The 26,628-nt window shown below is 44.8% G+C and overlaps 1 protein-coding gene across 1 annotated transcript in view; it reads right to left on the bottom strand.

Annotated features, from left to right (window-relative positions):
• LOC119657285 (mitogen-activated protein kinase kinase kinase 4) overlaps positions 1-18,351 on the bottom strand; it is a 50,093-nt gene extending 31,742 nt beyond the window's left edge. The window contains exon 1 of the mRNA XM_038064130.1: positions 18,130-18,351. Coding sequence (XP_037920058.1) covers positions 18,130-18,212 — 83 coding nt within the window. The 5' untranslated portion in view covers positions 18,213-18,351. The remainder of the gene's footprint in view (positions 1-18,129) is intronic.
• Between the last annotated feature and the right edge of the window lie 8,277 nt (positions 18,352-26,628).

Here is a 26,628-nt window from a genome sequence, read left to right as displayed (position 1 = left end):
TACACGATTAGTCGTTACCAATCGGTCATTCAAAATCAAAGTAGACATCATACGAAACGATCGAGATATCCTAAACAAGAATGGTTTTCTTGTGGGCTAGAACATTTCTTATTTTTAGTGTGTGTCCGGTCTGGTAGTGATTTGGGATCACCGATTTTTTCAGTAGCAAGCTTCATTAAAAGTCAGAGGTTTTTAAGTGATTATTTATCGAATTAAGCCTTCGATTCTTCTGGCGGCCTTTGGGTAATTTTCGATCCACTTAGATATTAAGATCGATGCCTTCTCTTTCTATTACAAGAAGCTGTTCCCGTGATAGAGGAAATGGATTTTACTTTTTTCCATCATAGGGACTTTGAAAAATCAGTCTACTCCAATCTTCTTAATACTCCTCTTAATGAACACACAACAGCACCCAGAAAGCCACCAATGGGCTTGCAAATAGCCGTTTGTATGATTCCAGACATTCCTATTGTGATAACAGCTACGGACTAGTACTCTAACTAGTGTAGATACCTAGACCATGATACACTTTATGCAAGTTGGTGATGTTAGGTTACGTTGGGAAAACTGGGAAGAGCCGTGGCTCCATCTTCCATACTTTTGATTAGTCGCATTGTGCAATCCCAAAAATCACACCTCCAACTGTCTCCTGTTTTCAATGCATATTTTTGTGAATTTCAGAAATCTTCCAGAGGCAGCGAGGCCACAGATTTTTCTAAGAGCTTGGAGGCTGGGCAGCAACATATGAATTCCAGGGCCGTTTTCACCTTTTCCTTGAATTGACTACATATCTCCATTTGAAAGTTTAAGGAGGAGAATCCCGCTAATCTCTATTACGGTTTTCACATCTCCCCAAAGAATAACAAAAATGCTATCCTTTCCTAAATTATAATAGAAATGCCTCTCCAGAGGCGTCGGGTTCTTTAACAAAGGTTGCCTGCCGACATGAATTCAAATTTCCTCACTTGGCTATGTGAATTCTTGCAACTTCACGCTTCAGAGTAGACTTGACAATGGGTGAATTAATGCCAAATGCTGATGATGGCCCCACCATTGTGGTATCAGACCCTTGGGAGTTAGTTTGACATGTTCGAGTGCCTCGGTTCCTACTTCAGGAATGTTATATTTAGTCGGCAAAATGTTAACAGCAACAGGTGGTAGCTCTACACTAACTAGCTTATTTTTCATATTTAAATGGTTTGTCGCAAATATTTCTCTGTTGCCAGTGAAATCTCCGCTGAGGATAGGCTCGTCTTTTTCCGAGGGGTCGAGCCACTTCCATAATCGAGTTTTACAAAAACACCGTGGGCCCCATTCACCTTCCTTGACTGTCACGTTAGTGAAGATTATTATGTCTGTAAACGTAGTAGATTCATGGCCATTTTTCGATCCTTTTTTCTTTTTCGGTGATTAAGGTATAGTATGCCTTCTTACAAACAAATCTGGGAAGCATCACTGCCGGATAGGTAGATTTAGCTTCAAATGCCACAGACTACATAGTTGCTATCGCTCCTTCCGTAGTTTTCTGCGGTTAGCAAAATTCAGCCCCGGGCAAAAGACGAGGCATCCATACATGAAATGAACTTTATTATGGATAAGTACACGACGGCCATAACTCATCTCTCCGGGGGTTGGGGGTGTCATTCAAAGTGTCACATTTTATGTCCGCGAACTTGCTAATTATGGTCATGGCTGGTCCACAAATGCTTACGCAAGGATTTTTGTGTCCTCCGCGTGGCAATGGCGGGCACCACATTAGCACAGACCATAATAAGGGAGAGGAAAATTACAGCTCCAACTGATTAATAGCGATCGAATCCATGCATATAATTTGTTGCGGATGAAGTGAAATTGAAAGCATCTTCGATGTCATTGAATATGCCCAAAGAGTATTCCTTTTCGAATAATGCCTTCTCAATTTTTGTCGTAAATTTGGGGACTGCTGTTATCGTTGATTTGTCTTTCTGGTAGACATGTCTGCAGGGAAGTGACTGGCAAGGAACGTACATATCCCTTATGAATAGATCTACTGATCTTTCCAAACCTTTTATTATAGTAGAATAGTTAGTCGGAAAAATCTTCCGTCCGTTTAGCTGTTTTCCACCGGTTTAGGAATTAATATCAACTTCAATCCCGTATGTATACCGAATATATAGACCGCGGTTATCCATTCCCACTATTACTAGGGCAGGAACCATATCATCTGCGCCTACAAATTCCATAGATCAATAACAAGTTAGACGCCCATTTAACTCACCCAAGTGACACTATTTTGCATCCAGAGACCAGACTGCTGTGGCATCTAATGTTATAAACGCACAGGAGGGACTAGAACTCGTTCCATCGGCGGAGCCTTTCAGAAGAAGCTCGATTCTTCGCGCACCTATGCAGAAGCCACCGCGACTAAAAGCACTACCCCCAGTGGGGAGGATGTAGCACGAGGACACGAAAAGGAAGAAACCTTTACGCCAAACTATGTAGGATGCAGCGACTAATCGGAAACAAACCCCGAAAAGAAAGCTCAACTTCCAAAGAAGAGGAGCACATAAGGAGGACGGCGAAAGCTGCCGGCGAAATTCACATAACTGAAATTCCAGGAAAAGGGAGTGGAAATCTCATGGAGGACTTGAAGCTTAGAGAAAGGTGACCTGTGGAAAAATAAAAGATTGAAGAAAGATCATATCCAAATGAAGTGAAGAGTCATACGATGAAATGCTCGGGAAAGTCAAACCAGACCTCGAACTCATCATTTGGTAGATAGCCACATTAGACGATCCCAGAAAGGAGACCTCATGTTGGCGGTCAAGAAATCCAAGGATCTAACCGCGAGCAAATTCTTGAGCCAAATTAAAATGTCCTTAGGACGACATAAGGGCTAGAAGTTCTAAGATTACTATAGCCTACAGGGATATGGACTAGATCACCACGAAGGAGGATGGTTGCTGAGGTCTTGGAAAAGCAATTCAACCTTACTGGACTTCAAGAATAAGCGGAGAAAGCGCTAGGGATTCAGTACTCAAACTGTTGGAAGCAGAGAATGTGAGAATAGGCTGGGTTATGTGTCAACTTAGAAAGCAGGTGGCACTGAAGCGATGCCTTGGTTTCGGTCACATTGTGTGAATCTAACCCAAATTGCTTATTGGGCAAAGGGAAGGAGAGTATGACCATCGGCACATTGTAGGCAGCAGAAAGTACTCGGAATGCAGGAAAATTCTCAGCACAAATCGCAGATGAGGTTAATACAAATTGACCTCAACTACTGCCAGGCGACGCAAGACTTACACTCGCAAACCGTCCGCGAGAAAAACATCGATGTGGCTATAATTAGTAAGTCATATCGAAATTACGACGATGGTATTTGCATCAAATACCAAACGGTGCAACCAGTGCTATGGGCTTGCGGAGAGCAAGCCTTCTAGAAATAAATGGTGCACCAGAAGAATGAATTCATCAGAGCAAAAGTGAAAAGAATCAACGGTATATGACTGCTATGCTCCACCCAACGGCACACTTGCCGAGTATGAGCAGATGCGGAGCGCTCTGGTTCTGGATGCAAGTAGAAGTTGGCCGACGTTGTGCAGTTGCCCCATTCAAGAGACCATGCATTAAAATCTCCCGCTAATTTTAATGCGTGGTCTCTTGAATGGGGCAACCCCACAACAAATGTGAAAGAAAGTGTTCTGTTCGAAGCATTTGCGGAACTAGACGTGGCACTCGTGAATATCGGCATTTCGTACACTTTCAGAAGAAGGGGTTGGGATCAATAGTGAACCTGACATACGTAGCAAGTCAGTGAGGACAATACTCACAGAGGCCATCAGGGAATCTGCATGCCAATCAACGGCGAATCAACCTCAATGTGTGGCCGATTAAAAAAGCGATTCCAAGGAATAAAAAACCACTGCAAACAGTTGTGCGATCATATTGATGTAAACCCTTTGGGGTGGGACTTACAGTATGATAATGAAAATGCTGCAAAGATTGCCGCAGGCTACATGCCCGCGCTTCCTGAAAGAAATTGTTTCCAATTTGTTTCTTTAAGGAGTACGTAATACCTCCAATAGAGGGAGAAGAAACTGCGGTTTAGATGGCATCTCTAAGTGAGCTTTGAAGCTGGTAGTGAAGACTAGGGCTAACCTTTTCGTTAACACCTTCGGGGCGTGCCTAAAATAAGGAATCTTCCACATGGAAAAAGCAAAAGTTGGTATTGTTTCCTAAATCCAATGAGCCACCTGGAGATCCGGCATCATATCGCCCGATCTGCCTGTTGAATACAATGAGGATGATGATGGAGGGAGTCATCTACAACAGATAACTACCCATTTTCGAAAGCAACAGCAGCTTGTCGCAGCGTCAGTATGGTTTCGGCGTGCTCACTCTACAGTGGATGCACTGAATTGTGCAGCTGCTGTGCCATGTTGGCATTGGATGTCAATAATGCACTCAACTCGGGTAACTAGAACCGAATTGAGCGGGTGTTGGCAGACATAGTTGTTCGAGGATATTTAGCGAGTCTGACCGAAAATTATCTCCCGAAGAAGGCTCTGGGTAAGAGACAGATAAGGGTTCCAAAAAGTACATATTCACAGGGCACCACAGAGCTCGGTGTTGGGTCCTCTGTTGTTTAATGTATAATGGAGTGCTTGCCCTTTCCACCAGAGGGTGCTAGGACTGTCGGCTTTGCGAATGACCTGGCTGTAGTTGTTACTGCAAAGCACCCAGAAAATGTGGAGGTTTATGTGACGGAAACAGAGACCAATAGAGTCCTGGCTAGAAAGAGCTGAACTAATTTTGGCGAATGAGAAAACGCAAGGGATCTTAATAACGAACCGTTCAACTAAAAATAAAAAATCCTAAACCGTTCCACCTATACTAAAAGTTTTTTATTGTCAGCAAATATGCATATTTCGGCGACTACATATTTATGGCTTCCATCTGTGCTTGATGAAGGCGACAAGTAGACGTCGAAGTATGCATTTTAGTAGAGGAGGAAACGATTTTTAGTTTTCAATTTTTAGTTATAGAACTTTACGAAAACTTTCTAAACTGAGACTTTTATCAAGAACCATAGAAAGAAGAACACTGTATAATTGAAGTCGGTGGACACACGGTCGTCTCAAAGCCGGCTATCAAATACCTGGAAGTGATGATTGACACCAAACTGAGCCTTATGGAACACTCGGTGCATAATCTAAGCGCTGTCGAAAGACAGCTACGGCGGTAGCACGGTACTTGCAAAACTGAAGATTGCTTCTAGTGGAGTGATGTGATCTATTCTGCTTTAAGGGAGTCATCCCGTGTGAAGGCCGTTTTTTTTTTCGCTTTTTTTAGAAATTTTTTGTGAAGAACTGGAGAAAGATGCAAATACAAATTTTACACCATAGATTTACTAATATCTTAAACGAGCATAGTAGTTTTCCCAGCCCGATTACATAGTTTCTTATTGAAATACAGAGCAATTTGTACACCCATCTCCAAAAAAAGGTGCTTTTCTGCTGCCACGCTAGAGGGCGCTGCGATCATCTTAGAGAAAAAAAGTAAACGGCATTTTAACGTACAGACTTAACTACAGTCCGTAAACTAGGATTATTAAAAAATGTTAAAAACTAAATTGTTGGTGCCGTGTTAAACTTTTTTTTGAGTTTTCGTGTTTTTTTACAGCTTCTTCAATGAATAAAAAAAAACTGCTGAATGAATCGCAATTATCCTAGTTTGCGGACCGTAGAAATATGTTCTGAATAAGTCCTGAAAATTTCGTTGGATAGATTTTGGGCTATGGTGGCAACCGATTTTCAACATGCGGTTTCGAGAAAAACGCATTTAAAAAGTAGAATGCGAGTTTTAGCCATAAAATTTTAACTAACCATTAATCTGCTATACCAAGTCCATAGACCTTAGGTTTCTTGAAGAAACACATGTACGGCCTTGGCATCAATTCTTGTCGTTTTAGCGAAATCATTCGAAGGTCATTCGGATCGATAAATACGAGCTTTATTACGGCGATCGAAGTTAATCTAGCATGTGACTTAACACGTGTTTAACATTATAATTTCCAAATGAGTCCGAATATCACAAAAATCACTGCCCACATATTCTACACTATATCTAGAAACAATTGATGCTAAAAAAAATTCGATTCCGCGGATCCGACACACGGGATGACCCCCTTAAGTGCTTGCGAACACTCAGAGACAGAAGCAGGTGAATTTTGTTTTTCGACTGATGGCTCTGAGGATATGCAGCGCTTTTAGAATTACATCCGATGAGGCAGTATTAGTGGTAACGAGCATGATCCAAGTCGACATTCTGGCGAATTAAATAAATGTGTTTTACCATGCAAGACGTATAAAGGGGCACAAGAACACAGGAATGCGCCAAGGTCAGAGTCGTATTATATCTGACAATGCAAATGGGACGAGTCTACGAAAGGTCACCAGCACATTCTCGATTAGAATTTCGCTTGAGTGGAAAAATGGAGAAACCACCTTCTACAACAAGCAGTTCTAAACGGAGCACAGTGGGTGATTCACCAAGTTGTCCTAGGCGTGGTGACATACGAGAGGACACAGAGCATGTGATGTTTCAATGGCTAAAATTCGCAACCGAGTAGAGGAACGAAGCGCTGGGAAGAAGCTTGAGCCCAAACAATATAGTTGTGAAGATATTGAGGTCGAAGAAGAACCGGCTTACACTTTCCTCCGCGATCATAAAAATACAGATGGGTTGCTGAAGGAAGAAAGAAGGAAGAAAGCAGAAAGGGCGAGTAGCACGATTGGTTAAAGCAAGCCCATTCTGCGAAGTAGTACCCACATGATGGTCGGCAGGGTTAGGGCTGGAAAAACCAAGTAGGAGAAGATTCCTCTCGGCTTCGCTCGAATTCCGACATTTGCGCGGCTGAACTAAAGCGGACATGTCTTTCTATGAAACAGAGTACCGTGGCCTGCCAGGTAACCCACTTATGTTCCGCATAGATCGCGGCTATTGGGGTTGAACTCTTGAAAACTCCTGCGGGGGCTGGCACTCATCTGGGTCGAAATTGATGACGATTTTCCTTAAGGCCCAATGCCAGTCGATGGTCGTAAAATTGTCTTTACGTTCCTTCCCATCTCGTTCATATTACACCCCTCCTTTCAGGTAGCTTTCAAATAATTCAAATCTTGTCAGCACCAATTCACACACTTTGTTTTTCTTGAGCAAACCTTTCCTTTGGTTTTAAAACCTCTTTTCTAAGCTCAAAGAACAGAATTATTATTGAAGACAAGCGAAAGATGATTATTTGAAAAAAAAATTTACACATCAGAAAATTTCTTCTAAGAACATAATAGCAAATATCATTCCTGGTTCGTGAAACGCAAAAACTTTCTGTAGTATTTTCAGAGCTCAACCACTAGCAATGAATCTTATCGAATTTATCAAATTGAGTTTTATCTAACCACATCATAAAGATAAAAATGTAACTTGTTCACTAGGAGAAGAGATACATGTTCCATATTCACACTTCGTCGAGTTCAAAACATTGCAAAGCAAGCGCACAAATAACAAAATTTAGAAAAAAACTACCCGTTTTTGCGAACTCAGCGAATCAAACTTGGAAAACTTTATTTTTAGAAATACTTCAGTTCCAAGAGATATCATTTATAATCTTGACAAATTCTGACAAAACTGATAGCAAAGTTGTAAAAGTCAACAGAAACGTGACTTTTAACAACGATAAAGGCGTCATTATCTCGTGAATACGTCATGCACGAGTCGATCTTCTTTAGGACGTCATAGTGTAATCAGCCTATAAAATGCACTGAAATCGTCAGAGTGTTACTTCTTTTGGTTGCTCTCCGTTCTCATACCGTAGTGAGAATGGAAGACCAAAATCAATTTCCCAATCCCACCTTATAACATTTCAACTATGCACAGCCAAGTTTCCTCATTTTGTCGCACTCCCACAGAAATTATAATATAAAAAAGTCTGATCGCTTATCCGATAAACATATTTGCAGATAAACTAAGGCAAAACCAACAAATCAATTTTAAATATGGGATTAGCAAACAGATATCTGTCGATCGATCCATAAATGTATTTAATACTAGAAATTATATGACCACGATTAGTCACTCAAAGCAAACAGTTGGCATTTTGGGTCGTTTGTCGTTCATTTGAATAAGAATTTGTTAAATTATTAAAGCAATTAGGAAACTGACGCCTTCGCAATTATAATATGCAACAAACAAACAACAAATGCACAAATCAGAAACAAAGCACAAGCAGTAGTAATTGAGCTGATTACCCCTTATTGCATTCGAAAACATATTCATGTGAGCGACAAACAAAATTTCCATGCTTGCACCCTTGAATAATACAATGAGCTAGCGTCAATCAGCACAACTTAACTTTTCATAATGGACGCCCCTTGAGAAAGATGTTTGCTGATATCTTCAATATTCTGAATTTAATTATCTTTAATTAGCACCAACAGAGATTCCTTGTACATATGTCCAACTATGAAGTAATACCAACAGCATATTGGGCTTTGTTTGGGATGTTTTGAGAGAATTGAAAGAGCCCACAAAAACTAATGGATATGTCCATAGTCTGGACATACAATGGACATCTATCTGGTTATACAAAAATAACTTTAATTTCGTTATCAAATTAACTGAAAAATTGTACTGACAACAGTTCAATTTTGTTGTTTAGGATCTGCGGGATCCTAAGTCCCCATCCACTTGATGGTGGACCGGACTAACAACCTAGCTTTAGTCTAGCTTAGACTACAACGACTGGCGTTTTAAGTCCAATATAACTCGCAACCTTGTCGTGTTTTTGCGATGATAAAAGGGAGCGTCTTTCCACCTGTTGGCACTTTCGGTCACGCTGCTCCCAGGGCAGAGGTGAGGCAGCGTCTGATGAGTTGCCTCTGCCCTGGACGAAACCGTCAGTCAAATTTTTGATTTTTTCGATTCTTAACAGTTTAATGTTAAACTGATGTCAATTGTGTTCGAAATCTGAAATTTGTGGCGGGGCTACCCAAGGTAGGTATTTTCCGATTATTTGTGAAACCAGAACATGGACTCAAACTTATCGAAACATCACTCTACCTCCAGCTAAAACCGCGCGGGTTCAGCGAAGCAAACCGTCCGCATGATCCCGCCAATGGGAGTCACCGGGCGAATCTGACGCTTCGCGGCGCTTTCGAAGCGGCCGCCGGCTCGTCGAAGGCCTTCAGCCTCGACAAGGATACCCACTTGGGCCCGCCTCGGACGTCAAGTTTGAACGACTAATCGCTTCGTTCCAGAACTTTAAAGGGACCCTCGTATGGTGGTTGCAGCGGCTTCCAAGGGGCGTCCACCCTGATGAGAACCTGGTCATACGTCTCCAGACCCCTGGGGGTGTTGACGTCTGATGTCGCGTGTCTGGACGGTGGAGTCGGCCGCATATTCGAAATCGCGTCCCTAAGCAGACGCAGCATTCCCAAGTCGTTTAACGCTGCTCTGATTCCAGAACAGGATCGGACCGTAAACCATCTGCGCTGCGTGGCCGCGAACTCCTCTCGCTGGGTTGTACGGAGGCAGAGGAGGACGAAAGGCAAGGACCACGACCACGACGGATCGTCGCGAGCCATTAGAGCGGCCTTCAGCATACCATTGGACTGTGGATGGTATGCAGTAGTCCTATGCTATTTAAAATCAAGGAGCTTTCCTAACTCCGCGAAAAGAGTAGATTCGAATTGCATTCCCTAGTCCGTGATGATAACGGGTGGAACACCAAAGCGCGGAATCCATTCTCGAGAGAGGGCCTCGGCACAAGGTTGCGCCGTAATGTCAGACAGAGTTATTGCTTCAGGTTACCGCATAAACCTGTCGATGCACTATCTGGCCCAAGAAATTATGTCCTTGTTCATGAACGGCCAGAAATATTTTTCAATAACTAACCGGTTCGTCGTCGTGATGCCTAGGCGCGCAAGATGGTAAATCGCGTGGAATACTTCCCTGCGAAAATAGGCCGCAATGTATGGCCTGGGTTCCTTATTTGAGGTCTCGCAAAGTACGTAAGAGTTTGAACCGAAAACGGGAAACTCCTTGAATTTATATTTGGAAGTTACCTTTAGACTCTGAAGCTCTGCGTAGTCTTTTTGTGCCTCGGCGATTGTCGTATAATCGACCGAGGCGGGGACTGTGACCTCCAAAACTCGAGACAAAGCGTCTGCAACAACATTGTCTTTACTAGACACATATTGGATATCAGATGTAAACTGACTGATATAACTCAAGTGCCTAAGTTGGCGAAGGGGCGCTCTGTCGGGTTTTTGTCTAAGCACGAATGTGGTCCACAGTGAACGGCCTACCCTCAAGGGAGAAACAGAAGTATTTTATAGCGAAGTACGCGACGAGTATTTCACGATCGCAAGAGCTGTAATCGCGTTGAACTGTTTTGAAACTCAACGATTGCCACATTTGATTCACCCATTGGTGTAGAGCGACGTCTACCGCAGTATCTGAGGCATCGACGAACGCAGCTAGGGACGCATCTGGTTGAGGAAATGCCAGCAGTGTTGCCTCAACAAGCTGTTGTTTGGCTGTCTCAAACGCATGAACGGCCTCAGCAGACCACGCAACCTCGCGGGAGTCTTTAGTTTTGTGCCCAGACAAGTAGGCTCTCAGCATCGCTTAATGATGATCGGCCCTGGGCAAGAAACGACGATAGAAATTTAACATGCCCAAGAACCTTCGCAGATCCTTCACCGTGGTTTGTAGTGGAAAACTCTTAATCGCCTCAATCTTGTCTGGGCCAGTTTGAATACCGTCAGGGGTAACTAAGTGGCCGAGAAATTTCACCTGCTTCTGGAGAAATCTGCATTTTTCAAAGTTTAAGACAAGTCCGGTTCTAGTGAACTCGAAGAGTCCGAAAGGTGTGTAAATGTCTTCGAAATGTCTTCGGAAGCTGCAGAAATTTGATGGTGCGCCTTGACTAGATCCACGATCGTAAGATCACGGCAGTTCGTTAGTGAAAGCGCGAAATCATGGATGACTGGAATGGGAAACCGGTCTGGAACTGTCTGAGCGTTCAGACGCCTATAATCTCCGCATGGCCGCCATTCGCCGGTTAGCTTAGGGAACAAATGCAGCGTAGTAGACCTGTTTGGTGGTGTCCAGATACCCTGTTTCATCAAATTGGTGGTATTGATATATTGTGGTGATGACAACGTTTAAAATATGTCTAAATTACCCGAACAGACTTTTTTGGTACAATGCAGAAGAAAGACCGAAGTAGTACATTGTTGCTACAGAAGTTATCAGGGATTCTATATTATATCATGGAACGCGCTGAAGTATGTAACGTTCAGCCTTTGTCTTATGAGAGGAAGAATGTGGATCCGTATTGCATGCACCATGCTTCACCGGCTTGGAGAAACACTAGGCGCGAAACCTAGATGCCAATATGAATTCGCCTGCGCCACTGCATTCAATGGCCGCAGAAACAGCTGACAAACTGACATGAAACTAGGGTGACAAATGCCAGGAAGGACGTTGAATGCAGCGGCGGAGGCGAATTCATATTGGCGCCTAGGTTCACGCCTCCGAGGTGCCACAACAAGAGCAGCATCTAATCAGGAGACAGCAGCCATCAAGGGCAATGTAACCATTCTCAGTCGTAAAACCACCATGAAGAAAACAACAATAGAGATTCCCGGGAGCGGGGCGGCGGCCGAACTAGCTGTTTTCAGACTGGAAGCTACTGACGACGCGAATGTAACGATTACCAGTCACAATACTCCTACTCCGAAACCTACGACGTTGGGATTCCCCCAAGAAACAAGGGCAGACAAGAATGTCAACTATCGGAAGCCAGCGAAGAAGAGGAGATTCACTGGCGTCCTGCTCAAGAGTTAGTAAGCCTTAGAAACCAACAGAAATGTACCATCATTTGCACCATCTTTTCACCGACTTCAAAGCAGCCTATGACAGCATAGCCAGGGCAAAACTGCACACGGCCATTAGAGAATTAAGTATCCCAACGAAATTGATAAGACTGTCTGTATTTAGTTTTTTTATGGTACAAATTCATTTACAGGGCCTTCGCAGGCGTGTCTCCACTGATGGGGGTTGAAATTCTTTTAGCCGAGCTTCCCATAGGAAAGGAAGCCTTGGCTACTTCAGACATATTTTCAGCCAAATTGCTTCTGTTGACATGCAAGGTGATCTTTCATTTGAGTCAGAGCCATCACGGGGGAACACGTTTTAGGGACTTTGCTTTGAGGACGAGGAGCCGGAGACACATTTCATTTCATTCATTTCATTTCGAAGCGATCTCCTCTCTTGTTTAAAGCTATTTTGCCCGTTGCCAAACAGAAATTTTCGCCGTCGCCAAGTGCAGAATCCGACACGTCCGTCCCTGCACCAGACATTTCTAGGTTAGCCCCAGCTATGAAAAACTTATCAGGTGGTGTGTGTGCGCGTTTAAGGTGGGGGAGAGGCAAAACCTCTGAGCATTCAGACCTTAGTGGTCCATTGTACTCGATTCCCCCGTCTAACGGAATATCTCGGATTCGTTAATATATCGCAGGATTTGCGTTAGTGGATGTGATTCTACCCGGGGCAGTTAGAGATCATCAGCACGAAAAATCTGATGTCTGATGCGCTAATAGGTGGGGCACTCACATAGAAAATGTTCCGTGGATTCCGCTTCCTCGTTACAGGATATATACGTATCATCTTTGATAATTCCTATTCTGAACATATGCCCAGCTAGTGAATTATGGCCATTCAGAATGCTCACAATAATTCTGCGTTCTCGTTACTTTTGCAAGCACGGTTTAGAAGTCGCCTGGTTGATTTCCTGAATTTTTGCAGTTCCCGGTTCCACCAAGAAATCGTTTCACCGCTTTGGCCTCGGGAAATAGAACAAGCCTCTTCATAGCACTCTAAAATTGTGTAGTTCAGAGTTTTCAATTCATCTTCCAGCCCTAAAGGAGTCCTTAGTCGTCTAGAGAACTTCACTTTATTGCCATTGCAATCCGTTTTCCTAGGGTTCCGTCTTTGTACTGCCGACTGTTCGCCCGCAATAGTCAGATTGAATTCTAGGTATCGGTGATTTGACAATGAGACCTCGACTAGCACCCGCCAGTGTGTAATCAACTCCAAAACTTTTGAGCTATAGATTGTTAGGTCAATTACTTCGCTTCTTCTCGGTCCCATGAATGTAGGGGCGCACCCTACCTTTACAGTCATAAGACCAGCTGAAGTGATGAAACCAAATAGCTTCTCTCCTCTTGGATTGCATTTGCTACTGCCCCAACAAATATGTTGGGCATTCGCATTGCAACCTATTAAGAGCTCCAGACCACTTGATTCTGCATACACTACCAGATCCCTAAACTCTTGCGTCGGTGGAGGATACAAACAATCATAGGGTAAATAAGCGGAGGGAATTATAATGTTTTTCCTCTCGCCACTTATCTGGTATTGTATGATAACCGCAGCTAAGTCCTGGGAACAGTACTGCCTCAGCATGGTTGCCTCTAACCGTCTTGACATCAGGACGCAAGCTCCCGGCCTTATGGATCTTTCATCGTAGAAGATCCTAGCCCCCTTTACTGATACAATACCACAGATTCTGTTAAATCCACGACTCTTACACCAGAAAGATTTAGGCAAAATCCTGTAGCTTTGTCATTCTCGCTGCCAACAGGTAGGAGGGAGCTTTGGCATGCTGCAGGTTGATTTGACCAATCTTTATGTTTTTCGACATAAACTTAGTTTATTGTGTTATTGAAAACAGTTAGAAGCGTATGCGGCAGTCCACGAGTGATGGGGTTTCCCTCACGCCGTACCGCCAGAGACTCGACCCCCCCGTGTTTGATTTCTCTGGGAACAGCCGCACTTAGAGGAACCGCAGTTCCCATGTCCTCATTCATGAAAAATCTCATATCATCCCGCAGAACATTCGTCTGTTTTCCACTTAACACCTTAATTGGTTTGCGATGTCCGGTTTGCATAGATTCGATCCCTCACTCACTCACTGGCATCAAATCAGTTCCGTTCACGTCTCTGGCTTCCCTTTCTTCCGCCTGTTCCTTGGAAGGTTTAGGAGAAGTCACTAGCAGGTAAGATTCACTCTGTAGTCCTTTCACTAGTGCGAGCCCCCATACGAGGGTTCCGCCCCTGTATGCACTATCCTCCGCGCGCAGATCCATTGTGGGAGAGCGCACCGAAGATGCTGCAATTTGCTCTATATTGTGATGATGCCGTACAGTTTCCTGATATGACTGAATTTAAGTCTATCTAGGAAAAAGTGGACTTCCCCTGAGCACATTCAGACTCTTTTAGTCCAGTTCGAATACCAAGTTGAAACCCTCCACGTTTGTATATTTGTCCTTCCTGGCATTCATGAACTTTACCCTCCATGGGATGCGGATGATGTCCTCTGCCTTCCTTCGACGGCCCGGTAACCAACATCCGACATGGTCTGTCCTGCGTAGCTCAGTGTTCATAACAGTTAACTTGAGCCGACCGCCGGAACTCAAAGTTGGGATTACCTGCTGGAGCCACTTTAAGGCAGCCTCGTCAGTGCACTATAAATGGAGAAGCCCATCGCGAAAACCTTGATTGTTAAATCGTGGCTTTGTTCCAGGCTTTAAATTCCTCCTACTGAGGAACAAATTCTCTTATGTACTCAGAAAGCACCCAGAGGAATCCGCCGAATTCGTCAAACGATAATTTAATGAATAAACAAAAGAATCAGGAATCTTGCAAGGAAAAAGCTTCAGGAACTTAAAGGTATATGTGAATTCCATCTACCACGGCTGAATGAACAAAGATTGGTTCTTTCCTCTAATGTAAAGTATCTGGGTGTAATCCTGGATAATAAGCTAAATTGGAGGTTGAACATAGAACTGAGGGTTAAGAAGGCCTGTATAGCCTTCTATGCCGGCAAGAGAACCTTTGCAAAGAAATGGGGTCTCCGGCCGAGGATGGTTCTCTGGATGTACACCGCTGTAGTGCGTCCGATCCTAACGTACGGTGGCAGGCTTTGAAGAAAAAATACAATAGAACGAAGCTTAATAGGATTCAAAGAATCGCGTGTGCAGGTGCTACTGGGGCTCTGTAGTCCTGCCCGGCAGATGCTCTTAATGTACTCCTGCATCTCCTCTCCTTACATCTCCACATTAAATATGTTGCAACGTGCAATGCCGTCAGACTACGTGAGTCCGGATGCTAGGCAGCGAAGTCCTACGGCCACAGCAACATCTCAGATGAAATACCTCGAGAAATCTGAGCATCCCCCACGAACTATGTCACACGCAAGCTGAACTTCGCGAGAAACACTCTCCTCTGGGTTCCCGGGCATAGGAACATAGAGGGGAATGAGCGGGCTGACGGATTTGCCAGGCAAGGCTCTTGGCAGTCCCTCGACGAATACAGTCGGTTTTCCGCTGGCGGCTGTCAGGGGCGGAGTCTACTCGCACTACCTAGCAGCCGCGGGCCTGAGATGGCGAAGGTTTACAAGCTGTGCCAAGTCAAGGAGAATTTGGCCCGCTTATAACATAGCCCGATCACAAGAGCTCCTATGCCAGACGCGTGCAAATGCATTCAAGATTACGGCGGTCTGCACGGGGCACTGGCCCATAGGGAACCATGCCACTAGGCTCGGCATACCCAACAACTCGCATTGCCGAAGCTCCGGAGAAGGAAGGGAAACCCTCATGCACTTTCCCTGCGATTGCCCAGCTCTGGCTAGAGTCAGGCTGCTGACCCTGAGTAAACCATTCTTTTAGTACCTCAGAGAGATTTCTAGCTGCAGGGTCGGAGAGCTGCTTTCCTTTGTGAATGCTACGGGCTGGCTCTGAAGATCCAAGCCGGCTGGACTCTGCCTCCCTGCTCCCATAACAACAGTCAGTTAGTCAGTCAGTTAGGAATTTGTGGCATCAAAACGGCGCACCAAAGCGCTAATTGGGCTCCTCGGAACGGCCAATGATACCTACCTACCTACCCAACAGGTATTTCGCAATCTTAGGCGAATTCAGCCAGCACACACTCCACTCAACAATCGAGGTGATGACTAAAGCATAACATTGAAACACAAGGGAAGATCTCACTGGTGCTTTGCACATCCGAACCCTGCTACGGTCTGATCGAGAGTGCAAAGTTTGATACAACGCATTAATCTCAAAGAAGCCATCATCAATATCATTTGATCCGTCAACTGTCCGCAAACTAACCGTTTCAAAGTTTCCAATGTTACAAAAACAAATAAGCAAAACCAAGTCCGATACATTCCATCCAAACTGATATGCACGTTTTTGTAGGTCAGGAAATTTTAATTCTTATGCGAACTAAAAATAAGTAAAATCTATCTTTCTCCCAACGTCTTTTCTATGCGGAATGTGAGTTGTGGTCATTTCAAGTTCATTCAAAAATATTTCAATGCACTTCACAGCTGAAACCAGGCATGCATCGGTCATTGTGCTTTCAATCTTTTGGGAGATAAAGCACTATTTGCGTAAACTCATATCAATTCCGGGAAAACCCTGTCTAGGAATAACTTAATATAGAAAGACCAATGTCGCTAGAACTGTGCTGGATTCAAGCTAAATTTCAGAGGACTGAATGAATAATAAGCAAAATGCGAGAAACAAATCTGTTCATCCCCCTTTGCATCGTTTCGTCTTCATTGGAGTCCAATGTTCTGTCTTTGATCTGGCCTTACTCGCAGTCTATCACGCAGACGATTGATGGGACCCCGGCACCTGTCGCAATAACTCCACTATCATTGTGAAAATCAAAACCGAAAGCGTCCATGGCGAATCACGTTTATCTACGTGTAGTAAAATGTGTAGCGCAGTCAATGAACCAATCGCTTAATTGAATGAGTTAACACTCAGAACACAAACTCGAAACGGGTTTCACGCCATAACCGGCTGGAAGTTCAGGGCAGATGACCATGCAAAGGGGAGGACCTCGTTGGGGTTGGGAGAACCGGTTTCGTCTAGCTTCAGCCAGCAACCTTCAGAGGAGAGTTTGCAGTGTCAAGGTGAGCGCCTGCGAATTTTTAAGCATCATCAGTTTTGCCGCATTGCCTTCAACTAAGTAAATAACATTCTGGTCGAGCTATGTCCACAGTAGATGCCTCATCCCGGCCCCATTTGTTCACGTAGCCGCAAAGTGCATGTCATTGGCGCGCGGCGTACTATTTCGTGGAGCAAGCGAAATTCCAACAGCGTCGTAAAAAAATTTAGAGTACTTACCGCGAATCACGTTTTCCTACCGATCCTAACCACCGACCCCAGCATGCAACTGGAGAGTTACGCGGGCGCAATCCCCGCCTTGCATACAAATCGTTTATTAGCCAAAATGCCAGCTAATTGTCTTGAGCCATCACAAGATTCGCGCCTGATATCGCAGTTGTAAATTAGCACCTACTGAGCACCAACAATGCGATGTTGGAGATATTTTCGAGTGGCGACGAAAATTTTTATTAGAAAATGATCAGCTATGGCATTCCCGAAAAGGAATGCACTGCCACCCCACTTGACTGGGATGTTGCCGTTTTCCCGATAAATCATTTTTTACCAATGGACTAAGGTAGTTACTATGCAATTCCACTTTTCCACAGAAAGAAGGAAGCACCGTTGACAGAGTGACGACTGCACCCACAATTGGTATTCCGATCACAGCGGGGAATTCCCATTTAATTACACTCAAACAATAAATTGTATTACAAACGGTTTTCCATTTTTTTGTCGCTCTGTGCGCGGCCTACTAACAATTACGCGGTCCCCTTGGCCCCGGAGGCCCCAGCCGGACCCCAGCCCCAAATTCAAGCTCTGCAATGAAACCAGGCCAGGCAGACCCGAATTGAGGCGCACCGGAGAACAATTTCACGACTTCACTGATAAAAGATTTTTTCTACGCGGCCCGCATTTTTCTGCGCCACTTCGACACCTCGAGCCACTCCGCAAACGGGAACAACCCACCGCACCGTGACCACTCAAACAGGTACAGCAATTATGAGACAAATTATCAATGTTCCGTGTGTTTACTTTGGGCAAAAAACACAACGACCAATTGGAAGCGAAGACACGGAAAAGGGAGCCAGAAAAATCAAAGCAAAAACACCGCAAAGCAATTTATCACCTAAACTCGTCGTCGTCGTCTTCATCGCCGGAACTGAAATTCTTCAGGAGTCCTTCGCGTTTGCTCGATTCGGACTTGGCCATTTTGACACTGAATAGATTAACACGTTAGACACTTGGAAAATACACTTTTTAATTTGAAATTGTAAAAAAGGCAACGAAAATCACACAAAAATCCACGACTCCAACTGGTAATCAGATGTCCGCTACCGTCATGTCGAACTTTCTGACTTTGACAGGTGACGACTGTCTTCGTGACGTGCGCAGTTCGTCCCAAGGTGTAGTGCACACGAAAGAGTTTTCAATTGAACAGCTCCCAGAGATATGCAACTAAATCGTAAACATATGTTTCTGAAGCGGGAAATTCAAAAATGGTTTACCCTCGTGAAGCCACCATTAGGTATTCATCACAGACCGAAATTAACTCACTTCAGCTAGGACTTCTGTTTCCTATACGCAGGTGTGAACACAAGGTTCACTCCTACCTTTTATAGTGTCAACAATAAAAGGCAAATCGACTCTATTCTCATAAGACGCCGACATATTTCCACCGTGACTGACTGCATTTTTTTTGTTTTTTTTTTGGAGTAAGGTAGGTGAATGCGTTTATGCGCAGTGTTGGACTCCGGCAACAGTTCGCTGTCGCACTACCAACTAAACACCTCCCTGTCATCAGAGAACTCGCCTGGAACCGTTTGACACATTACTTCGGGTTAGCTCTCCCGAACTCCCAGCTGTGGGAGCTTCAAGTCAGGGAATTCCTTTCACCAACAGGGGGGGAGCGAAGGGCAAGAGTTGCTAGTTTAGGGAAAACTTATCCAGCCGGTCCCTCCGCGGACCGGACCCAACATAATGCACAACACAACTCCAGCTGGCAACGCTCTTCACCATCTCTCTGACAATGTTGTCTGGAGAGAGGTCCCCTGTGTCTCAACAAATCTGCTGACAAAAGCCATCCCACCTTTCGCAAGAGAAAAAGGTGTGTTCAGCGTCATCCGTCAATCCATTGCAGAACACTCAATCAGCAAATCGCGCCTTCCCAATCTTGTACAAGTAAGACTGAAAACCTCCATGCTCGCTTAGAAGATGGGTAAGGAAGTAATCAATCCCACCATGCGTTCAGCCACGGGTATAAATTGTCGATGAGCCGTGCAGTCCATCTGCTCCTTCGCTCATTTTGCTAAGAGAGTTGCCACTCCGGAAGGGTGCGTTGACGTTCTTCGCGGTCAACCACCTCTCTTAAGTTTTTGCCCTTACGGCGATAGATAGCTTTACGCTCCTTGGCAAGGAGGCCAACGGGGATCACTCCCGCGATCATCATCACAACCGGTTCTGAGACATTGCGATAAGCAGACGCCACTCTCTGCATTTGCGCAAAGCGCTTACGATGCATCCCCTTGTCAAGGGCATCAGCCCATACCTCCAGCAGAACCAACTGCGTTGCTCCCATAAGGAGACATCTCCTAGTAGATATAGGGCCCCCAACATTCGCTATTAGCCAACTCAATGCCGAGACTCCAGCTGCAGCCCTGTCCGCCGTTGCTTTGAGCTGCTCGAAATGGTTTTGACTCTATGGTCAACTCACCAATCCATATAGGACGCAAGGTCGGGATTCTCTTTCTGGTCAAGACGACTACTTCGGCTTTTTCCAGCGCGAGGCGGAAACCATGCGTCCGGCAACAAGTGCCCCAACGTCGTCTACATAACCGAGCAGCTTCTCATACAGCAGGGAGTGGTGTTTTAAATAATCCCTCTATATCCGCTTAGCACGTGAAATGAGTTTTCTAATGTGCTTAGCATATATGTCCATCTTGCGGAATTGAAAGCATTTCTGACTTCAAACGTTATGAGGACCACTATCCATAATGTGGATCTTCTTGTTCTGAACCCGAACTGCCTTAGGGTAAGTCTCCGGCAGCACAGATCGCTTCAGTGAGTCTACTCCTTATGAGCTTCTCTAGCACTTTCTCGGCAGTGTTAAACATACATAGCGGTCGGTATGCTGACGGGAGCTCTGGGTCTCCTTTACCCTTGCTGATCAACTCGAGTCCAGCCACTTTTCAGCGACAAGGAAAAATGCCCTCCTTCAAGCAAACGTTGAACGCCTCAAGCAGCCAATCTGTAAAGCAGTTTGTAAACTTTCGCCAGGATGCCATCACGACTTGACGCCTTCTTGTTTTTCATAGTCAGAACCTCTTCTTCGAGCTCTCTCATTGTGAAAAGGGGGGCACCCTCTGACGATGCGGAGTTTCCTTTTTGCTGATCTATACTGTGCCTTTATGGCGTATGCCTTCTCGTTGGCGTGTAAACGTTGTGCCAAACGGCGGAGCTTATGACACTCCCTCCTTAGGTCCATTCGATTTCTGCCGCCCACCAGTACTTAAGAGGCATGTCGTGGCTGGGGCTCCTCCTGGGTATGGAAGCCTCACACGCCGTCGTTATCAGCTTCATCACTGAATTTACTATGGTGTCAACTGCGAGCCTATCATTCTTCGGAGCGCCGTCCAACGCGAGTTTACTGCTCCAAGAGCTTCGACGAACTTCCCTTCGGCAAGAACACGAAGTCGAACGTCGTCCCGAATCCAGATAGCCGCGGTGCTCAATAAGTCGAGATGCCATGAAGACGGGTCCCTGTTTCGGTATTACTCGCTGATTAGCAATAGATCAACATGTACCTCCGCACCAAACTGCACTAGCAACTGGTGAGTGGTTGCACTCCAGTGCATGTTAATTTGTAAAATGCCGATCATGCCATTCGCGTCCTAGCACTTTCCAGTTCCGCCCTAAAGATTGGGCACCGTCTCAAGCCTGCAGGGTGTGCGACGCTCTCACAAGACACGCCACGATCCATGCAGAGAACGCAACTTTCGCTTTCACTGCAAGTCTTCGTTTGATGACCTACCTGGCGGTATCTCCGGCATGATGTTCTCCTGTCCTGTTCCTTCCAAATTGCTGGCCTGTGCCCATAGTCCAGACACCTGTAGCATTTGATGGGGACTATCCACATTCGTACCCTGCATACTATTTTTATTTTACCGTTGCTAAATATTTTCGTCGCATATTGCTCGGGGACTTCCACCACGACCAGTTTTTGGCCTCGAGCACTGACTTCATAACGATTCCCTATGAGACCATCGCACCTCAACATCGGCCGTTGAGGAACGCACTGGCCCGCCGCACTTTAAATGGTGGCAATTCTTTAAGAAGAAAGATGAAATGGTTTCACCTATGCGATTACCCTTAACCATTACGAATGTGGAAGGATTGTGGAACCAAGTTAAAGACACGATCCAGGAAGCGGCCTATGTATTCCTCAGGGACACCAAGCCTAGTAAGTGGTTAATCAATCGAGATACTAGGCTTAGGAGTGACGATGTACAAATGCAGATCCGTGAAAAGAAAGACCTCTACACCCTGTGGCTCAGAGAGTTTTTCAATTGGGTTATTGAGGAACGTGGATAAAAATAAATGGGAGTCTACTTTGGGAAAAAGTGAGTGTGAGAAAATTACTAAATGTGGAATGTGAAAAAAAATTTGTGTGAAAAAAACTCTTATGAGAAAATAGTGATAAGAAATTAGATTAGGTAAGCAAATAAGTTGTATATATTAGACTAAGGAATTAGAACAAAATATACAGATAAACTAAGGCTTCAAAAACGAACACTCCGTTTCATTGAACCTCAGCGTAGGGCAGAGGTATAACTTTTGAACTCCTCTGCGTATGCGGAAAAAGGCTTACGAGCTGTCCGTTCCTGCGATTCTGCGCAGGCCAGAGGTACAACTCTAGAGCTCCTCTGGGAGAGAGGACAACAGCTTCCAAGCTATCCGCCCTGAAGCGGACGACCGTGACATTGAATCACACCATACCTTGATCGCATCCAAAATGAGGATACAAGCGATCGATATGGGGTTGTACCGACCGTCGAAAAGTTGTGAGAAAGGTGCTTTCGATGGGGTGGTCACGTAATTCGCGCTAACGAGAATTCACTTGCTAAGATTGATCTGAACATCGAAATCGATAGTAAGCGACCAAAAGGCCGGCGAAACAACGGTGGCTTAATACACTGGATGGGAATTTAGAAGAAGAATGAAAATCAAATCAAACACCTGCAAACCATCATCATGTACATGGATGCCGTGAAAAACCGATATTTTCCTTTATGTTCCCAACAAGAAAGTGGACTGCCGCCAACCTGTATCTGTGCTTACCTAGAGTGAAGTTCTCATCGCCGTAGTTAACCAACAGCTTTTAAGAATCGAGGATTTTATTTCCACTGAACATCGCAACTTGTCAACAAACTATTTGTCTTTCCGAAACAATAAGTCTTTTTAAAATAGATATTAACAATTCTATGTATTGAGTACCGAGGAAAAGGCTATTAAGCATTGCATGATCAGCAACGGATTAAGCGAGCGTGATATCCAATGTATCAACGATGTTTCCGAGGATGACATCGAGTCGAAGTTACTTATTTCATCTGCCGGTGAAACACCGACATGCGAGCCAAATCTGATCCTCATTTTGCCACAGAAGAGGATCAGCGCACTCAAATCAAGCTAGTTGCAAAACGGATTGGCGAGCTTAGGGACACTGCTATTCTGACATGGATGACGTCGTCATCCTGTCCATCTTCCGTTTCCGCCGCTGGACATTTTCTAGATCGGTCTTCGTTCACGGCAATATTCCGAATGCATAAGCCAGTGAAGGGATAGCGAATACGTTCAACGCGTTTACTTTATTCTCCCCGAGAGATGCGGTTTCAGTACCAGCTTTAGATGTCCCAGGAATTTTGACAGCAGGCAGCTTTCAGATCACCAACTCGAGCTTGGGTTCCTTGCAGAATTCCTAATTACTTGTAAAAGTCTGTCTCGATCATAGCCTGAATGCGGAAGTCACCAATGCTATCTGCGGCATGCGGCTCGTAAAGACCTTTGCGGATGCCTTGGATTCGACACTTGTCTAATCCACATTCCATCCGAATATCACGGATAAACATGTTCACTATTCGCAACAGACTTCGCAGGTGATCATCAGTGCCAGCATATAACTTGATGTCATCTAAGTAGTTCAGGTGTGTCAGCTCGCACTTAGCGCGTAGGCCATATTTTATTGCGAAACCATGCCATGCAGAACCAAAGGGGACTCAACGAATCCCCCTAGAAAATGCCCCTTGGTATACGAATAGGTTCTGAGGTATTGATACCCTCAGATGAGCGCACAGATGAGGTGGTATTCCACCCTTCCATGATCGTCGGCAAAAACTTTATTAATTTTAGTTTTTAGTGGGACATCGATTAGCTAGGTGTGTGGGACGCTATCGAATGTCTTGGCATAATCGATATAGCAACTAAAGAGGATTCTTTGGCCTCTAGTTACTTTACCTACAATTATCGAGTCGATAATGAGTTGCTCTTTGCGACCCCTTGACCTGACTCGGCAGCCCTTCTGTTATTGGTCTCGAGGTGCACGTTGACCTTTCCAGAAATGATGGACGTTATGAATTTGTAGAGGGGTAGTAAGCAAGTAATTGGTCTTGTGTCTGCGGGGTCCTGCACCGTGTCTTTCTCAAGAATAAGTTAGCTAATCCCTGCAGTGAGCGAGCGTGGAAATTCCTCCAGCCGACTAATGACCTGATTTATGCTATGTGCGAACCGACCATGTATACTGATGAACTTTTTCTACCAAAAGTTCTGCACCCGATCCAGACCTGGGCCCCTCCGGTTCTTCGAGCTGTTTATGGCTCGTCGGTAATATGCGCAAAATTCATGCTGAACGTAGTGATCAATATGCAAAGCATATAACACTCAAAGTCCACCCCAATGTTTTCTCGCTTCTGTCACCGAAAATTATAAAGTCGGCCTGCTCTGTTGGGATTCATTGGATGATCTGAAAAGCTCCGCTGGTACGTTCAATTCTGAACACGTCTGGAGTGACTTTCGCCGTACCGTCACAATCTACTGCATAAGAAAGAAAGAAGAGAAAGTTTCTTGATTGTAGTTGCAGCAGCGACACATAGTCGAGACGCAATCTTATTATTGATTTAAGATAGAATTCTCGGAGTGACTGGAGATGCATAGTGCCTGGGAATGCCTGATCTATACAAAAAACGCATTTTCGAGAATTCTATACACGCCTTTTGGAATTTAGCAGTCAGCAGGAAGGTGAAGAAAAGTGCTCCGGCGAGTACTGACACTGTTGTCTGCAGTGCGACGTCTAGTTGTTGATGCCGCCGCCTGTGCCCTCATCGACTCTTAATCACCAGTTTCCGCAGTGACCCCAAGTCGAACACGCTCCCTGATGATGGTCAGGATTGTGTCGCTGCGAGTAATAAAGTGGTACTGGTCTGCAAATCGCTGCAGAGTCACGTTCGCGAATTGTGGGAAACGCTCAACGAATCTCTGGTGAAACAAAGGGTGGTAAGATATTGCACCCGCCCCCGCCGCTATTTCGTAGTAGGAGCGGATGATGAAGAGGTTAATTTCTTCAGTCCACTTCATCCGCTGCCTACGCAAATCTATTGAAATCTATGAAATCTATTGTGGTGAAACAGCTGCAGTAGGCGAAGCAATGCTCCTGGTCGTTGTGGCGCCTAGACGACGAACCGCCCCACGACTAGCGGTTTCAACGTCGTGTCCATTACGGGAGCCCGACCAGTCACCAAGTCAGACGACTTCCGCCGGTTTTCCATACCGGACCTCAAATTTCTTCTTCTTCTCAGAGTAATTTGCAAGACTGCAAAGTTACTGCACTTTCCTCACCTACTCCCTGAGACGCTGCGGTGGCGTACAGCCATTCAGACTAAAGCTATACATTCTTCCTCCTTTTACAACCGCGCTTGGGACCGGCTATTTATTATTATTATGTAAGTAGGTAACTGAACGGTCTGAAGTGGTTCAAGTGTCTTATCTATGGCAAATACGGCACCCAAATCTCTGCCCTCCACTTTTTGCGGCAGGTAAAAATCGTATGAATAGTCGTTAACTATACCCCGAATCATTCCGTTTCTTTGAGTGCGAGAGCGTTGATGTTGATATGAAACATCTTCAAAGGAACCGGACGTTGATCAAGCCGTTGCTGCTCAACCCGTCCAATTTTCGGCTGTATCCTGTGCTTATGAACAATGTTGCTCTTTGGGGAGGCCATTACAAGTGGCTGGATCGACGCTCAACTTCTAGGGCTGATCTAGTAGGCCCTTTTGTTTTGGATCCCCTTTTCCGTTTCCTGTTTCAAGTATTAACACCCAATGGTCGCTTGATACCTTCAGTGTACGCATCATCGTGGCGTCACTTCACAATTCTTACTACCTTTTGATGACCTAGAGGTCAATGGCGACTATGTATTATCTTTCTTGAAAATGAGTAGACTCTTTACTTTTTATTGGAAAAGAATTGACATTGTATATGTGCTTATCGTAGAATAAGCATCATGACTAACGTTTCTCTTAGCGCATCTTCTGGATTTTTTCTTCGTCATAACCATTAACCATCTTTTCTTCAAAATGTTGTATTCTCCTCAAAACTTAAAATGTTGATCCTTGCTGATCTTCGTGTATGATATAATCCTACCTAAACACTCTTAAATTTAACTTCTTCTACATATTAAAATCGAAATCATGAAAAACATTTCTTCAGATATGACCGGATTCCTATCATGCAATTGTGAATAGTCTCACTTCCTTCCATCTAAATGGGCGGAGCTAAATGTAAATCCTTCACCACCACAGTTCAACCAATCACAGAACACCTACCACCACGACAATGTCCTTACCCTCAATGCCCAATCACAGTCATACAAACTAAATATTGCGCTAAATCACTCTTGTAATGATGAGCCCTCAAATGCCTGCAATCCTCTTGGATATTGTATGTGCTCGCTTCCTCCCTCGCAACCACCTTACACCCGGAATGAATGCAATGCAGCCTGGCTTGCAGGCATTATATGGTTCCTGCGCCCTCTCACCCTTGGCGGATAGTTTACACACGTCGAGCGGCGTTTTGTAATCAGATACATCTTAAGCACGACTTAGGTTGAATTACCTGTCGTCATCGGTGAAATTCACCCCTTTGCCACGGCCGGGCACGGACAACACAACAAAGGGGAGCATTTGTGTGCCGACGATAGTTTCCGAGTTGCGTTGTACGGAACTTTCCTAACAATAATGGCTCCCGGCTCCGTTTTGTGGGCATATAAACAGGAAACAAGTGAACAAAAAGCGATGAAAGAGCCGGACGAGTAGATGATTGACGATGGACCCTTGGCCCTCATTACGTGCAAACAGTTGCCCCGAGAACGAGGGCGTAAGTGTCTTGTCCTTAGACTTCCATGTCCTGGTCAGTTCTTCGTCGACTATCAACAAATTCAAATCAGTTCCGGGAGTTCTATGATCGCCGTTTGTTTTGAAGGTTTGCAGCAGAGCGTGTTGCTTTTTTAGACAATTTTGGTCCTTTTCGGTGATATCCTTTTGCAATAATTTTATGCACGGGCAACAATAATTGCGCA

This window comes from Hermetia illucens, chromosome 5, assembly GCF_905115235.1.
Source record: "Hermetia illucens chromosome 5, iHerIll2.2.curated.20191125, whole genome shotgun sequence".
Classification (NCBI taxonomy): Eukaryota; Metazoa; Arthropoda; class Insecta; order Diptera; family Stratiomyidae; genus Hermetia; species Hermetia illucens.
The sequence above is the reverse complement of the archived record's forward strand: the minus strand, read 5'-3'. Positions and strand labels throughout refer to the sequence as shown.